This window comes from Heloderma suspectum, chromosome 11, assembly GCF_057233095.1.
Source record: "Heloderma suspectum isolate Gila_16-S chromosome 11, 16-S_ref, whole genome shotgun sequence".
Lineage (NCBI taxonomy): Eukaryota > Metazoa > Chordata > Lepidosauria > Squamata > Helodermatidae > Heloderma > Heloderma suspectum.
Window position 1 is genome coordinate 31,727,165 of NC_139468.1, and position 14,863 is coordinate 31,742,027.

General features: G+C 47.7%; 1 protein-coding gene across 1 annotated transcript in view; it reads right to left on the reverse strand.

Annotated features, from left to right (window-relative positions):
- The window catches only part of PLEKHO2 (pleckstrin homology domain containing O2), a 46,985-nt gene that overhangs the window by 5,691 nt on the left and 26,431 nt on the right, over positions 1-14,863 (reverse strand). Inside the window, exons 3-5 of the mRNA XM_084817351.1 lie at positions 13,437-13,553; positions 6,535-6,639; positions 1,970-2,068 (exon numbers count right to left, since the gene is read on the reverse strand). Of these exons, the coding sequence (XP_084673477.1) occupies positions 1,970-2,068; positions 6,535-6,639; positions 13,437-13,553 (321 nt within the window). The remainder of the gene's footprint in view (positions 1-1,969; positions 2,069-6,534; positions 6,640-13,436; positions 13,554-14,863) is intronic.

Sequence of the window (14,863 nt, forward strand, 5' to 3'; positions counted from 1 at the left end):
AGAGGAACGTTTGGGCTCATGCTTCCCCCCCCCCCATGCAGAACACTGAACACGAACGAAGGTCTATGCGTGTGGCCACACTCGTGCAATCTCTCCACCCATTTTCCATTGTGGCCGACTTGCATGAGCAGGGACCAACTCATACTCAGAGAATCATATGTATTGTATTAATTATTTATATTTATGTATTTAATAACACTTGTAGGGATGTAAGAGAATTTTTGTTCCTATTTGCAAATCTTGTGAACATGTCCCATTCACAACCTGGAACTTAAGCAGGAGCACAATTCTTGGGAAATTTTTGCCATTTTCCAAGCTTTCGTTCATGTTTAAAAGTATGTATTTGTGCAAGTGTGCACATCCAAAAATGTGCATCCTCCTCCCCAATCCACATTTTCACAATTTAGCCTATGCGGGAAAGTGCACATTTTGGGTGTGCACTTTTTAAAATGCGAATTTTTCCTGATTGGAAAAAAAGATGCTCGTGTTTGGAAACACAAATGAGGCAAACTGAGCTTTGAACCAGAATGAGCTTGAAAATCAATTGCATGTTCACCCATCCCTAATTACTTGTATACTACTTGATATAATAAAATCCCTAAGTGGCTTACATGCTGTAATCCTAAGAAGCACAATTAAAACACTAAACAATTACAGATACAACGAAATAAGTAACAAAAACAATCAAAAATCTTTTTAAAAGAACAATAGAAAACAACCAAATGGAGGAGCATCAAGATATCAATTACAAGCCAGGGAAAGCTTTCATTCATGGGTACATTTTCAGGAGGCATTGATATTTATTCAGGAGGCACTGATATTTATATCTTAAGAACTGGCTCCTCCAAGATGAGCCTGCCTGACTAGTAAGGTCATTGGCAGAGGCCTTGGTTTGTGTCCTGTGATATTGGGGATGTGGTTGGAGGTGACAAGGAACAGGGTCTTTTCAGTAGCGGCTCCCAGATCGTGGAAGTTGTCCCCTCCCCCAAAGAGGTTCACTTGGCTCCCACACTACCGGTGTTTCATCAGTCTGTAGTGACCTCTTTATGTTGAGAATTTGGGAGAAATTTCTTCAGCACTTACCTTACCGTAAGAGATGGCTGGGGGGTTTGTGCATGCTCTTTATTTTACCATTTTTATCCCGTTCTGTCCTTGCAGTTTCTCTGGCTGCTTATGTTTTCTGGAAAGCATCCTAGGAGACTTAACCAGGACTTCACCCCTTAGGGCTTTCCAGTGCTGCGGCCTGCTGAGTAGGGATGGCAGAGAAATCTGCTGCGGACTCAAGTAAGGCAGGATTCTCAAGAATCCAACCTGTGAAGTCCGCAGCAGACCAATCCGACTCACCTCCTGGTCCGTCGGATTTCCCTCGGGGCAGCTCTCCTCCGTTCTAAATGGCGTGATCGCCATTAGCCAATTGCAGGGGAAATACAGCCATAAACTGCATAGTTTACAGCATTTGTGGCTGTAAAGAACTTTCTTCTATGTAAATTGTGGCATAAACAGCCAAACTTTTCCCGTGATTGGCTAATGGTGACTGCCATTAGCCGATTGCACCATTTAGAATGGAGGAGAGCCGCTCCGCAAAATCCACCGGATGTGTTAAGGCTCTGGGGAAATCTATGGGGCCCCAAGCAGCCCAGATTTCCCCACCGTGGACCACCCTCTGGACTGGAAGTCATGAGGTTCATACAGCCCTACTGCTGAGTGCCCGAAACCCGAGTGAGGAGCTGTTGTTGTTGTTGTTCTGCTTCTCCTTGTTAAAAGGACTTTTAACAACAACAAAACAACAACAAAAAATGCTCCCTTTGCCTATGGCCCTGCCTTCTGCTGGAACATGGCCCCCAGGAACTTCTCCAAAACTGAAATTGGCCCTCAGGCTGAAAGAGGTTCCCCACCCCTGATGCAGCAGAATTCTGATCAGCGAGTGTAAAAAGCAGAGTTTGGGGTATTTTCTGACTCTGATTATTACCTCTTTTAGATGGCTTCTGGTCGGTGGACGACGACCCTGAGCCAGTTTGGGTCTGCCTCGAGTCACATGTTCCAGAGAGAGACTTTCGTCAACCTTTACCTGTAGACAGGAAGGAAAGAAAATAAAGTGGGGGGGGGGGATGACATCACTTTCTTGGCCTGTGCATGGCAGAAGACTAAAGAAGCTCGGTCTTGCAAACCTGCAAAACTACACAGAAGACGGAGGATCCCTTCGCATATCAATTGCTACAACAGAGAGATTAACCACTGTGTTAAAACAACAGCGACGAAGCATCGTTTAGATGAGGGATGACCAACAGAAAGGGTGTAAGGCACGTCCGGCCCTGCTTTGTGTGTTTTTCCAGCTCTCCTACACCAGGTAAGAAGTGAGCCCCTTCTAATCCGGAGCAGGAGGCCTCACATGGCTACAAGAAAATCTCCTGGGGCCATAGCTCAATGGTAGGGCACCTGCTTTGCATGCAAAAAGTCCCCAGTTCAATCCCCAGCTTCTCCAGCTAAGGGGGCTGGGGAAACTCCTGCCTGAAACCCTGGAGAGCCGCGGCCAGTCAGTGTCAACAATACTGGGCTAGATGGACCGGTGGTCTGAGTCAGCATAAGGCAGCTTCCTATGTTCCTATGAAAATCACCTTGGCTGGTTAAAATCTGGGGTGAGAATGCCACGCCCGGCTAAAAAGGGGGTTATGCTGGCGGCAGGAAGTCATTTGTTTACTATTTCATCTCCATTTATTCATTTATCAAATGGGACATGAGCCCTATTCAGGATTTAAAGGGCTTACGCCAGCCTTCACCTACCTGGTGCCCCCCTCCAGATATTTTGGACTTCAATTCCCATCTGCCCCAGCAAGAAACAAGGGACTCCACCTCTGAGAGACAGGCTGAGCAGCCCCCTGGAAAGACTCCTCTCCGAATCCCCAGAGAGCCACTGCCAGACAGCCTTCCCCAACCTGATGCCTTCCAGAGGCACTGGGACTGCAACTCCCATCTTTCCCAGCCCATAGTGTCTGGGAATGATGGGAGTTGCAATCCAACACTTTGGGAGGACACCAGGTTGGGGAAGGCTGCTTCAGACAACACCAAGCTACACATACCAATGGGCTGACTCTATCCTCTCCCCTGGTGTTGGGAAGGGTGCTTGTCAGGTTCTCCACCCTCGGGTGGTGGTGTGGAGACCATTCCGGCCAAGCTGCTCAGGGTCACAACAATGCTACGACCAGTCCCTCCAGCCCCCCTGACCCCAGGCTAAAAAAGACTGCTGTCACAATGTTAAAACATTTGTCAAGGGTGTCATAAGCATCTAATTTGGGGTCCATGAATCAGGATTTTCCAATGTTCCCTGATTTGTGCACCTGGGGCAAAGACAGCCCTACCTTTCAAACATTACCAAAAAAAACATGCTTTTTCCAGAAAAGAGACATTGTCCATGTGAAGCAGCCCTTATTTGAAATAACCAGTGGGTCAAATCTTTGTCTGGTGTAAGCTTGTGCAGCCTCAGAGCTTTGCAAAGATTTTCCACTGATGGAAAACATGACCTGCAGGTCTCTTCCCAGAGCCTTTCTGGGTCGCCTCTCATACATTCATTTTCTTAAAGGATCCAAGTATTCAGCATTACAGGCTTTGGAAGTCTGCTCACCCCGGAGACAATCCCTTTTGGATGCTGTCGGTAAAGGGCAGACGGAGTTCATTAGCACACGGCTACCCGAGAAAAACAATGTATGACCACAGATACAGCAAAAGCTGCCAGCATCACCCCCAACATGACATCAGTTCTCCAGTTCCTTCTTCCTGTGTAGCAGGAGCCACGGATAGCTTCGATACAGCCATTCCCCTCCCTCCTGCTCAGATTTGGAAGCGACTATAATTAGTCTCCTGCTGCCAGCTGGCCCCGTAGTACAATTCAGTGCATGGCCTATACTAGGGTACAGTTTGAAGGGCAGCGATACCACCCTCAATAAGCTGACACTCAAAGGCAATTCAGTTCTGCTACAAGGGGGAAATGCCCCACCCTCCTCCTCCTTCTGTATATGTCGTTGGAGAAAGAGAGGCACCCAGTTTCAGCTGGTCTTATGAAACCATTTCCCTCTCAGCAGAACGGTACACATCCACGCTGCTTACACAAACCTCCCTTTGGCGTATACTGCAAGAGAGAGAGAGAGAGAGGGACGGAGAAAGGGAACAAGACTCAAAGTTCATCCAGAGTTTACATTCCACTGCCAAAACCATCTTTGATACAGGCCTACGAAGGGCCAGCCCAAGCAGTGTTGCTGCTTTGGCCAAAATACATCCTTTCCCCCTTGACACCCCAAGCCTGGATCTAAGTACTGTACTGAACACGCAGCATTAGAAATTCACTGGCTCATATGATTATCAGGCTTCAAGGGTTGCTGTAAGGGAAAGACTGAAAATAGAGAGAAAGGCTTGTAAATAAAGAAAACAGTAGGGGACCGTCTTATGCTGTCTATAACACAATTTATCCTGCCCACTTCAGTCAACGTTTGTCAGTAGTCAAGGGCTGAGCTGACGCATCAGTTTATAGCCCTGTTCCTCAACAAGGGCCCCTCGGCCACACCAGAGCATCAAGCCTCATCAACCAGCATACCAAACCTTTGATGCCTCCACTCTCTTCGACATTGACCTGGCCACACCTCTGGTTTAGCGAAGCACCCAGAATCCTTTGCAATGCACCAGAGTTCTGTGGCAGAGGCAGAGGGTTTCCTCAGCAGACAAGTCAATGTCAAAAGGCGTCTCTTAAAGGAAGAAAGTTTGAAAAACCACTGAACCAGGGTTTTACTTGAAGCAGGTTCATTTACCGCAACCAAGGGATGTACGAGAATTTCGGTTTTGCTGGCAAAAGATGCGAGTGTGCCCCGTTTGAAGCTCCAAAGGTGAGCGCGAGCACATGTCTGCCAAAACTATTCACAAATTGTCGAACACAAGCTCGCATTCATCTCATTTCCAATTCCTAGTTTGATTTGTGCAAATTTCCTAATTTATGCAAATTTCCTCAGTGCACTGAGTCAGTCCTGCTTTAGTCTAAGGAGGAAATTTGGGCAAATTAGGGGAGATTTTCAGAAATTTGGGAAAATGCACAGATCATCCATTTGATCACGGCTCAATACACACAAGCATCCTGTTCACACAGAGTGAGCAGCAACTGCAAACGCGAACAGCAACTGGGCATGAGATGACGTTCCGAGAATCCTGGAGGTCTCGAACATCACTCGTTCACCCATCTCTACCTCAGCCTCCATCTCCTTTTACAACTGCCACTCCTCTTAGGATGTCAGAAATGGATCGTCCTTCCCCTTCACAATCAACACCACAATAGACAAAGCTTCAGGCTAATATTACTTTATTTTGCTAGAGACTAGTTTCTCTACAAATGCAGATTCAAGGAAACTCTCAGACTGCGTCAGGCCCTAAACAACTCATCAACAATTTCTAAGCAGAGGAGACGAACCAGAGGGTAGAGAAGTTGCCAGCAGTTTGGATATGAACCTCACAGCCAAGCTTGCTTCACAGTGATGCCCGTCCCTTAGGGTGGCTCCCTCCTATGTTGGCTTCCAAGACTGGCTATCCTGGCTGGACATCTGAGCCCTGCCCCTAACTTTTGCTTTGCGATGCGCCCTAGCATCTCTGCAGTCATACCCCTCTTCCTCCTCCTCCGAAACTTGAGTTCCCACAGTGGAGGGAGGGGGCAGGGACTCAGCCTGGGCCACCTGTTTGTCAAGGCCTTTGGAGGAATCTCTCCCAGCATCTAGACGCTCTAGGGAGCGTCCCCCCCCCAGGCTAGGAGTTCTAATTCTGACTCAGAATCGGAGCTGTCAAACATCTGAAAGGGCTGGGACTCATCCCTGACATAGGACAAGGAAGGGGTTGCACTTGATATCAGTCCTTGCTTCAATTATGTATAAAGGCAGCCAGGCTTTCCTCTGCCCCCCCCTTTATATGTTCCCCAAATCTGTATCAGTTGGCTAAAAAATCTTTCATAATTTGAGTTTGGGCTATACGACATCATGTAGTTCTTCCCAAGTCCAGGGCCTGTCAAATCTTGATCCAGCTCTCCCTAGCTCCCTGTGGCACTATATGCCTCCAGTTCTGGGCTTAGGTATGGGATCAGGAGCGGAGGAAGCTGCCATGACAATCTTCTCACATTAAGATAAGTGGTAGGCTTAATCCAGCCTAACCCAACCTGGCACATGGCCATGCTGGCTGAGGAATGATGGGAGTTGCAGTCTACCACAACTGGAGAGTGACAGGTTGGGAAAGACTGCCTTGAGCTAATGCTCACACATCAAAGCAACCCAGAGCACACACTGCTCGACTGCTCCTGCTGCAAGCAGGAGAAACTAAAGAAACCAGGGGCATTCTGGTTGTTTCTTGTGATGTGCGAACCAAGAATTCTAGCTTGCCTCTCCTCCACCAAGCCAGAGAAATAACCCAGCAACAAACCATGGGTTATCTATCTTGCTTCTCAGGGTGAGGGTGAGAACCTGGAGTTCCTGGTTCCTGGGCCTATATATGGAGCTACCCCACCCTGTATTTTACCTCATCCAATATTCTGTTTTTGCCTCGGTTGATGCCTTCATTGAGGGCTTTCATCCACAACTCCTTTTCTTCCCCATTTGATGCTTGAAATTTGATATCTTGTACCTGAAAGCAAAAAGAGAGAGGGGCATGGACTTTTCCCAAGGATTACAATTTGGATTCATGGTTGGTTCCTTTTCCCTTTTTTTTCTTTTTTTTTTTAAAAGAGAAGAAAAAGAAATCAGTGACCAGCTCTATTCTGCATTTAAAGCAGAGATTCCTCGGAGCATCTGCTCCATCAGGTAGCCTGAAGGAACAAAGGTTTTCCTCTGCTGCAGATCAGACACAGGGAGGTCAGTCGCAACCCAGGTGTAGACCACTGGCCTGTGTCTGGTGGACCCACACTCTACCTTCCTGTGGACCACTGACCTGGTATCTGCTGGTTACCCGGATTCTTGAAAGAGAATTGTATGGAGTTGGTGAACCATTGTTATTTATTAGCAAATGGACCCGGCTTTGCATGGGTGGGTGCAGCCCTTACGTCAATGCAGCAAAGGCTGCAAGCAAACCTACACAACTGTCAGCGTACCGGACACATTGTGCCCACCCCGCCTGAGTGAAGCCATGCCTGCTGGCACCCCTAGCCATAGTCCCTTCCATGGTGTACCCTTATAATCCCCTGTCCACGCCATTCCCCTGGGGGGGGGATGCGCCACAGCAGGGGGCAGATGTATAACTCTGTCCCTCAGCTGACTAGCCTTTGTTGGCTTCAAGCTGCATGGACTGCTTAGGGAAGCCTGCCCCTAGAGGCTGAAGATGTTACTGGAAGCTTCAACCACAGGGAAATATTGGACACATTAAAATTAATTGAAATCAATTAATGTGTTTTAAAAAAGAAAATAACCCCCGAGGTGCACACCCCGAGGTTCTCCTTAGCATGCATGTTAAGGTTCAGGTGGGTTGGTTTCACGATGTTGGAGCTATGGTGGTGACAGGCAGACAAAGAGACACACATCCTCTTTCATTATTATAGATTTAAACACAGGCATGTTTTCCGATGTGTCTCTTTAACTCAAGGGCATTGAAGCTCTTTCAGCCTGAGGGCTGAATTTAATTTTCGGGACGCTCTCAAGGGCTGCATTCCAGCTGTGAGCAGGACTGAAGGCAAAGGGGACAGAACTAGCATATTTTACCAGCATATTTTAGTGTAAAGCCCTTCCTGCCAGTAACCAAGCCAGGAATGGGCAACTTGTCCTCCACATGTTTTGGCCTACAACTCTCATCTACCTTCACCACTGGCTATGCTGGCAAGGGCTGGTGGGAGTCATAGCCAAAACATCTGGAGGGCCACAAGTTTTCCACCCCTGACCTAAACCTTAGGAGAGGCATTTCAACTATTTAGAATGGGGGGGACGGGACGCACTAAAGGTGGGAAACCATCAAACAACTTCTGACTGGGGGGAAAGGATGCTGCCATCTAGAGAACTTTGGAGAGCCAGATTGGGACCCCGGGTAGGCTGGATTTGGCCCATGGGTCACAGGTTGAACACCCCTGGTGAAAACCCAAACTGTGCTGACAACACTGACCTAGATGGATCAATCTGGTCTAAGCCAGCCCCCGATGTTCTTAAGCGTGATCAGCCTTCTCCAACGTGATGCCCTCCGGATGTTTTGGGGATACAACTCCTATCATCCCTGACCACTGGCCATGCTGGCTGGGGCTGATGTGAGCTGAAGTCCTAAAGATCTGGAAGGCCCCATGTTGGGGAAGGCTCAGCCAGCTGGATCAATGGTCTGCCTAGGTGTTAGGCAGCTTCCTGGGTTCCTGCAGGGTAGGTTTTTTAAATTATTTTTCAAAAGAAATTACAAAAAAACCCACATTCTTATTAATTCAAAATCCGAGCCCAGTCCCTCCCCATTCCCTCCCCCAGCTCAAACAGTTTCAGGATTCTTCTTCTCCCCTCCTTTATTTTCTATCTCTGTTCCAGGGTAATATATAATATATATATGTTTTTTTCCCCCCTGCTGCAGCTGCTGCAAGGTAAGAGAACTGTCAGCAGCCCAAGCGGACAACGGAGAGGGACAGCTTGCTGGATGAACATTTTGCTCCTCCCAAGCGCCTGGACAGCTGTGTCTGAGTCACCCTTAAAAACAAAGAGCTGCAGTGCCAGGAAAAGAAGGGGGTTAAAGGGTTGTTCTGGCAAATCAGCAACGCAATACCGCCCGTGCTGAACAACGCAGGCAGTTTACAGTCATTTAAACTCAGAGTGCAGGGCCCCAGCAGATGAACTATCTGTTTCCGTATGCAAACATTGGCTGGGAACCTACGGAATGGAGAAAAAGGGCCGGAGAGAGAGTGAGCGTGTCTTGGTGAATTCCCACAAGGCCACGCTTCCTCAGTGAAGTAACAGCAGCACCGTCCCTCTCAAAAGCCAGGCATGAGCCTGACTAAACCTCCAGTTTCCTATCCCCATCCTGTCCCCACTGTAGGTCCTTGAACAGTTGTATCACTGAGTCATTCAATTATCATTCTCCATTATTAGATTATTTGTTCTTGGCTGACTGGGTGAAACACGGTTATGTAATCTGGAGAGGCCCCTGTGTTCTGTGGAGAGCAGACAGGGAGGTTTTTCCTCCCTCTCCGATAATATTAGAATCCAATGGGTCCAACCCATGAAGCTGAATGGTGGGAGATTCAGGACAGGTAAAAGGAACAACGCTTTTGCGCAGCATTTAAATAAACTATGGAATGTGCTGCCCCAAGATGTAGCGAAGGCTGCCAACCTGGATGGCTTTAAAAGTGGATTAGACAAATTCGTGGATGATAAGACTATCAATGCACCAGTGTGGTGTGGTGGTTAGCATGTTGGACTAGGACCAGGGAAACCTGGGTTCTAGTCCCCACTTGACCAGGAAACTCACTGAGTGACTTTTGGCCAGGCACTGACTCTCAGCCTAAGCTACCTCGTGGGGTTGTTGTGAAAATAAAACGGAGAGGAGTGGATCACGTACGCCACTTTGGGCTCCTTGCAGGAAAGGTAGGATGTAAATGTAACGAACGAACAAACAAAATAAATGGCTATTAGTCGTGATGGCTATATATTGTCTCTGGTATTGGAGCTGGGGGACATGAGCAGGAGGGTGCTATTGAGCTCATGTCCTACTTGTGGGCTTCCCACAGGCAGGTGGTTGGCCACTGTAGGAACAGAATGCTGGCCGAGATGGACCCTTGGTTTGATCCAGAAGGGCTCTTCTTATGTTCTTATGCTGACTGCATTGTCAACAGGGCAAAAGCAAAGCAACCCAGGTGACAAAGAAAGACAGGAATATGGGAAGCTACCTTCTGTGAGACAATTTGTCTATCTAGCCTAGTGTTGTTTATTCTGACTGGCAGCTGTTCTCCAGGGACCCAAGTAAATTGTCCTTCCTATCAGCTTCCCTAAGAGCCTTTTGATGGGAGATGCCAGGGACTGAACCTGGAACTTTCTTCATGGAAAGCATGCACTCTACCACAAAGCTATGCACCCAGGTTCAGTACGGAACAGGGCCCCAGTTGCAAGAAGGAGAGAATTTCTGCAGGTGCAACTTCTCCCTATCATAATGCTTCCAGGAGTGGGAAAAGCTGCACCTAGCTTCTACCAAAAGTGTTAAAATGCACCAGAGCCCTGTTCTTTACTGAACTTGGCAACTTTAATAGCAAGAGTAATGCTTCTAGCACTAGTGGAAATGGTTTGTAAGATGATTTTAACATGCACAAAATTCTTTATAATACTTTATTTTCTTTATCCTCAAAACAACCCTGTAGGGGAGGTCACTTGGAGAGTGGATATGTTGAGAATAATCACATGGTAAAAACGTTTCGGGTCCATCAGAATGCAAAAGGCGCCAGAGCTAAGGCAAGGTATTCCAAGTGGTTGTGGCAGCAGCCACAGAGTGGCAAAATCCTCTTCCATGCCGGAGGGCGGGATTATGGGAGGGGGGCAGGAACTAACCACATTTCAGTCATCATGCATACCAAGTTTCCTTCATTTTCCCTGTGTATTGGAGCTGCAAATTGTATGTTTTCTCCTCCAAGAAATCTGGAATTTTCACACATGGGTTTGCAACCGAAAGGAAGGCATTGAGGTGGTCTTTTGAAGCAATGTTACAGAAAAAGAGCCAACAGGGTGGAAAGGGGCTTTCACAAAGTTCCAAGACATCCACTCCTGGGTCCCTTTGGAGCGCTGGAGAGACCTCTGCACCATTAACACTCAGCATACAGATGTTTTCAAACTTTTCTCTAACTCCATGAGGGCAAGAAGCTTATTTAAAACAAACAAACAAACAAACAAAAAACAGATATTTGAATTCTGCAGATTCCTGCACTGGATAGCTAGCTTAGACTCTGCATCATGTGACTGGCCTGGAAATGTCTGAATATCCTGGCAAAGAGTCAGTCTCTACAGATGCAGTCTGGGGTGTGTCCGTCTCCCTGCCCCCAAAGCGACTCCACACCCTCATGTCAAATTGTTAGCCTCAAACATCTTGGTTTTTTTATTTTTCATTTTACCCAGTGACAAGAAAAAGCAACTGCAGTCCAGCTAGGGAGGGTTGAAGCTGCCATTGTGGCAAGCGTCACAACGACCGTGTGTGCGGGGCGGAAGGGAGAAAGTTTTGTCGATATATCTTTCCACAGCTGCAATTTCAAAACAGAAAAATGAAAAAGGGGGCATACAGTTGTATATGTTGGAAGCCTGGTGTAACATCTGCACAATTATGTTGCCTGTCAACACTCACGCCAGATTCCAGTGAAGCCAGCAGAGAGGGGGGAGGCACTGAACAGTATACTTTTCATCGGCCCACGTCTCCTAGTTTAGTTAGTGTTTCACGTATTTTGCCATTAATGAAGCAGGATTAGAAACCAAGGCAAGTATCCAATGTTAGTCCTACTTAGAGTAAAACCACTGAAATGAATGGGACTTAAGTTTGTAATGACTAGAATCATAGAATCATAGAATAGTAGGGTTGGAAGGGGCCTATAAGACCATCGAGTCCAACCCCTGCTCAATGCAGGAATCCAAGTCAGAGCATCCCTGACAGATGGCTGTCCAGCCTCATCTTGAACGCCTCCAGTGTGGGAGAGCCCACCGCCTCCCTAGGTCATTGGTTCCATTGTCGTATTGCTCTAACAGTCAGGAAGTTTTTCCTGATGTTCAGCTGGAATCTGGTTTCCTGTCACTTGAGCCCGTGTCCTGCATTCTGGGGTGATCGAGAAGAGATCCTGGCCTTCCTCTCTATGACTAATTTAAGACCCAGTCATTTCAATGGGTCTGCTTTAAGTAGGACCAACATTGGATACTACTCCAAGAACTACAGAAAGAACCATGCAAAAACTCAACTCTTTGGGTTCCGAACATCACAGGCACAAGAAGCAAAACTGGGCAGCTTTCATAATGCTTGTGGCCATTCACAATTTATTTTGAGCAGAGAATCTGAATTTAATTGGTGGTAATTTTTGAAGTGAATGGTTATCAGCACACGAATACTCTGGGACTGCAACAGGCACAGCTCTAAAAAAATCCGTCTCTCCTATCTGCAAACAGTGTGTGCATGTGCGTGCGTGCATGCGTGTGTATGCGTGTGCATGTGTGTAGAATAAGCCAAAGGGGGGTGTGGTAGGAGATGCTGAACTACCTGTAAATTCTCCCCCTACACACACACAAACACACACATGCTTTGCTTCCAGCCAGTGTGATCCTAGCATGTGATCCCACATGCTCCCAGTGTGATGCCTACATTAGAGACAGCGTGGTGTAGTGGTCACAGTGCTTGACTGGGACCCGGGTTCAAGTCCCCATTCAGCCATGAAGCTCACTGAGTGACTTTGGGCCAGTCACTGACTCTCAGCCTAACCTATCTTGCAGGGTTGTTGTGAGGATAAAAATGGAGAGGAGATCATGTACGCAGCCTTGGGCTCCTTGGAGGAAAGGTGGAATATAAATGGAATAAATACATGTAGTGCCTACATGTTCTCAGTGTGATGCTTACATGTGATCATTTCCTCACAAGAGGGCTGATCACACAGCTGTCAAATCACACAGCTGGCAGGGGGGCAGGGCTGGTGGGGGTCAAGGTTTCATAGTGTGACTTCACATCCCCAGCATGTGTACTTTCAGTGCATCATACGTACTGATGGGGAGGCTGAAGGAACCTCCCTAGAGAAATTCCATACCTTAACATCAAACCTCTCTTTGGAATTTGTGTGTAATAGACCAACCGTGTGCCTAAGCATCCGTGCTCCACAAGTGTGAAGCCTTCACTCCCTGAGGCTACCCCAACAGTGAGGCCCAGCTGTTCAGCAGACTACACCAGGGCCATAACTGAAGGTCCCTGGTTCAGTTCCTGACTTCCCCAGCCAAAAGAGGCCTCAGGGAACAGGAAATCGCCCAATACCTTCAAGTGCTGTCGAGAGGGATTCCTGAAGCGTGGGTGGGACGAGCACGCCATACTGAACAGCGCCCACTCCAGGTTTTTGAGGGCCTTGGGCAAGACACCTTCAATGGGCCCCCTCTCTCAGCAAGTCGACCTTCTCACCGCCATGGTCACCAGCTGCTGTTGCTCCTCATCATCCCTACCCCTTGCTTGCTCGACAGGCAGAGGGCCAGGGAGCATTCAGCAGTGGCATCTCCTGCTCCTCCTCCTCACCACCACCACCACTGAGTGGGCCAGAGCGAGAGGCAGGTGAACAAGCAGGTTGCAATGGCGAAGAGAAGGAGCAAGTCCAGGGGGCTCTTGTCAGTGGGCCCCTGCTGGGGTGTGGGTCCTTGGCAGGGGCCCAACCATGCCTACCCTTGATTCCAGACCTGATACTAAACATTTCATTTGCTTCCAGGGTGGGGGGCAGCGGATATATAGTTTTGTGTATGAAGAGAAGGATATCCTACCTTGCAACCCGGAGACCGAATTAAAATGAACCGGTTCTTCCTTTTCAGGAGTGCACGCAAGTCTTGGCATCTGTCATACCTTTCCAGCTCCACTGTCTCAACACACTTCTGCTCCTCCTGTAAGGCAGTATGGGGATGGAGGGGAGATCATATTCACTTAATTTTTCTACTATATGACACAAGACCTGATGCAGCATTGTTGAGAGGGTGCTGAACACAGACCAAGGGAGCCTGGGTTCAAATCCCACCTCAGCCCAGTCCCCACATGGCCAGTCGCTGTCTCTCGTCTTAGCCAGCAGCGAGCCATTCTCGGCCATTCCTTAGCTGGCCATTCTGCAAGGATGCTGAAACCCTGCAGACTGCGGTATTGGGCTTGCAAGAGTAAAAATGAGATACACTGACTTAACGCATGGGGGAAGGGAAAGGATACAGATGTGATAAATTCACACACAATCAGGCGTTTCAAACCTGCACTCATAAGCACACTTTTAAGAGAGAGAGAGATACATGCATGCATGTCCGTACACATACACACACACACACACACACACACACTCAGCATTAAAACAAAAGTTAAAAGCGGAGTCCCAATTTTTCACTTTGCATCATTTATTCTGCAATTGTTACTACTTCATATAACTTGTTCTAGCTTTGTCCATTGTAAGAAAGGCCAAAACATTACATAGGCCATTCAAATCCACCACCTGCTTGAAATCCTACTTAGTTCCCTTCCTCTGTTTCTGCTGTTTCACCAGACAGCATCCACACACTTAAATAAGAACATAGGAGCCGTGATGGATCAGACCAAGGGTCCATCTCGTCCAGCATTCTGTTCACAGTGGCCAACTGGCTGCCTGTGAGGAAACCCACAAGTAACCTAGGAGGAGAATAGCACCCTCCCACCTGTGTTCCCCAGGAACTGGTGTACATAGGCATACTGCCTCCGATACTGGAGGTAGCAAGCTTCTGCAGCCATATGGGCTAGAAACTTGCTTAAAATTTAAAACAAAACAAAACAAAAAGTGGAAGTGAAGTTCTTTGAGAAGCTAAATTCTGCAGCCACATTTCATAGGTGTTTGTGCTTCAGCAGAATTGTGCCACTCACTGAGTACAGTGGACTGCTGGTCTACAAGGTCAAAAGGAAGCATTATCGTATACACACACACAGCCTAGAAGACATGGAAGATCTCTGGATGCCGCTTAACTCCCGCCAATGAAATGAGAGCCAGTGCTGTTGAGCAGTTACAGGACAAGGAGCATGGAAACCCACACTGAAGGTTGCCACTTGCCACTTAGCCAGGAAGCTTACTGGTCAACCTTAGGTCAGTCACCCTCTCTCAGCCTAACCTATTTCACAGGGTTGTTGTGTGGATAAAACAGAGTGAGGAACCCTGTACACCACTTTGAGCTCTTTGGAGAACATATAT